Genomic DNA, 2776 nt, shown 5'->3' on the forward strand with positions numbered 1-2776 from the left:
GTCTATCGGTCGTTGCCAGATTGACCCCCAGGCTGGCTGTGGGTTGGGGGGATGCCAGTATGGGGGTGTCCAAGCCTTCCTGGTGGGAATCGTCCCTGTAAGGGGTGTCTCAGCTACAGCAAGGCTGAGCCACTGTCTGCCCTGTCCCGCAGCAAGGAGGCAGCCGTGAGCTCGGGAGTCAGCTCTTGACCAACAGCCCCAGCTTCCTGCCAGGCTGCAAGGAACTGCTTGGGCAAGAGGTTTCCCACATACAAAGGTGATGGGCTGTCCCTGCCTAGCACCCCTGCTGACACTGCCCAGACCTGAGTCCCCAACCATATGGATGCCAGGTGACCCCCCTACCCACCCATGAGACAGCCCACAACTGGCACCCACTGATGGCCCCCATGGTTGAGGACCCCCAGGAGCCTATAGCAGGGGGGATGGAGGAGCAGTACGGGACCCCTGTTAAGAGACCCTTGGCGTGCGAGGACAGGCACCCCAATACCTGGCACGTAGGGTGGTGGGACCCTGTGAGAGTCACAGCCCCCTCTTCAGCCCCTCTGCCCCACTCTGGTGCCAGCCCCAGTTGCCCAAGCCGGGGCGGAAACGTCCCGGTTGTGTAAGGGACAGGTTCCCATCCCTTTGCACAACAATGTCCTGGCACCGCACTGCTGGGAGGGGCAAGAGGTGCCCTGGGTGCTGGCATACTTTGGGCAGAGGTCACAGAGCTGGCTCGGTGTCACCGAGGAAAGATCCTCGGTTGCCCAGGGATCTTTCAGTGACTTGCTCCACAGTGAGCCTCGGATGGGGGTCAGGAAGGGAGTGGATTTGTTTTCAGGTGGGACAAACTCCACACCAGGGAAGTGTCAGGACCTGGCTGCGTGGTGCGGGGAGCAAGACCCAGGTTTGGATCCCCTCTGGAGACACACAAGATGCTGAACCCTCCGCAACAGCCTTTTGGACAACACTCTTCCCTGGCCTGGAAGTGGGGTTACCCACACCTTGCCAGGCTCAGCTGACACCACTGCTTTGGCACTGAGGTGGGAGCCCAGGATCCACCTTCCCCAGAGATGTGGCCTGGCCCTATCCCGCCATCTCCCTCCCCGTGGCAAAGAGAAGCCAGTCCTGGGTGACCAACCTGCCACCTGCTTTATTGCCGAACGGCCGGTGGCCACAAACACCATCCCTACAAAGGGGTGCAGGGTCCTCAAAGTCACAGGCTTTGCCCCAAAGAGCAGAGAGGGTGGGCAGCACTTAGCATCGCTCCCCTGGCACTGGGGTCCTACACCCTTGCCACCTAAGCACCCTTCCAGCCGGGGTTCAGCATTCAGTGTTGGCCCTTCCCATCCCTGTGGCATCGCTGCCCGCACCCCAGGCAGCTGGGTGAGGATGCTGAGGTGTGGGGTGCCAGGATCTGCTGGGAGTCCCTGCAGGGCTCAGAGGGTGGTGGAGGTGTTGCCAGAGGTGGAGGCGTAAGAGGTGCGGCCGTAGCGGGCCACGGCATCCTTGCTGATGAGCCCACGCTGTGCCAGTATCTTGAGGAAGCTATTGCGAAACTTCTGCCCGATGAAGGCATAGATGATGGGGTTGATGCAGCTGTGAGCAAATCCCAGGACCTGCGTGACGGAAAGGGCCGTGTCAATGCGGTTCCTCCTCTCGCAGGTCTCAGCGATGGCCCGCGTCCTCATGAGGGTGTCGCTCACCAACGTGATGTTGTAGGGCAGCCAGCAGATGAGGAAGACCAGCACCACAGCGAAGATGACCTTCATGGCCCGCTGCTTCTGGGTGTTCTTGGTCTGCAGGAGGGTGTGGATGGTGACGCCGTAGCAGAAGAGCATCACCAGGAGGGGCAGGGCGAAGCCGAAGGTCTGCGGCAGGATCCGCAGCACCACCCGCCACTTGGACGTGTCCTCATCGCCGATGCGCTCGTAGCACACAGTGCCGTTGTTGGGTGAGGGGAAAGCCTCGCGGAAGAGCAGCACGGGCAGGGAGAGCAGCAGGGAGAAGACCCAGATGCCCAGGCAGACAAACTTCACCCAGTGCCTCTTCTCGGTGGCGGCCCGGGTGGCGTAGACGATGGCCAGGTAGCGGTCAACACTGATGCAGGCCAGCAGCAGGATGCCGCTGTAGAAGTTGGCCTCCTGCAGCACGGAGATGGCTTTGCACATCACGGTGCCGAAGACCCACTCGTGGGCTCGGTAGGCAGCCCAGAGCGGCAGGCTGAGGGCGAAGAGCAGGTCTGCCACGGCCAGGTTGAGCAGGTAGACATCGGTGACGGAGCGGTTGGTGTGACTGGAGGTCACCACCAGCACCACCAGCCCGTTCCCCACCACACTGAGGATGAAGACGAGGCAGTAGATCACCACCACCAGGTACTTGTTGAGGGCAGAGCCGTCGGGCCGGCATGGGGCAGAGGAGATGGCAGTGTCTGGCATGGCTGTGCTGTAGTCGTAGGTATAGTTGTACAGGGAGAAGAGGTTGGATAAATCCCCGTTGAAGGAAAAGGACTCCATTTTGCCTGTGGAGCACAAAGCAGAATGAGTGTGGGGTGGCAGGGTGGTGTGGACCAGGGGTGACAGCGTCTCTGGGTTCCCTGGAATCTCCATTGCCCCCCAGGTCCCCTCCCAGCCAGTAGGCAGCACCCCTCCATCGCTCCACTGCATCCACGCTGTGCCAGGTAACGGGCAGTGCTGCGAGTGGACACTGACCCTCATATGTCCCCTTGTACAACACCCCCAGCACCCCTCAGCCTGCTCCATTTCACCCCAAACCTGTCCCTTCCCTGTCCCCCTTG

General features: G+C 61.3%; 1 protein-coding gene across 1 annotated transcript; it reads right to left on the minus strand.

Annotated features, from left to right (window-relative positions):
* Nucleotides 1-1418: 1418 nt before the first annotated feature.
* Nucleotides 1419-2495, minus strand: LOC104512119 (C-X-C chemokine receptor type 2-like). Its single transcript, XM_010154974.1, has one exon. It carries the CDS (start codon nt 2493-2495, stop codon nt 1419-1421), a length of 1077 nt encoding a protein of 358 aa, XP_010153276.1.
* Between the last annotated feature and the right edge of the window lie 281 nt (nt 2496-2776).

The sequence above is a fragment of the Eurypyga helias genome, unplaced genomic scaffold (genome assembly GCF_000690775.1).
Source record: "Eurypyga helias isolate BGI_N326 unplaced genomic scaffold, ASM69077v1 scaffold28407, whole genome shotgun sequence".
Classification (NCBI taxonomy): Eukaryota; Metazoa; Chordata; class Aves; order Eurypygiformes; family Eurypygidae; genus Eurypyga; species Eurypyga helias.

Excerpts from the sequence above, each read along its gene's own strand:
- LOC104512119 (XM_010154974.1), bottom strand. The coding sequence starts at position 2,495 with ATGGAGTCCTTTTCCTTCAACGGGGATTTATCCAACCTCTTCTCCCTG.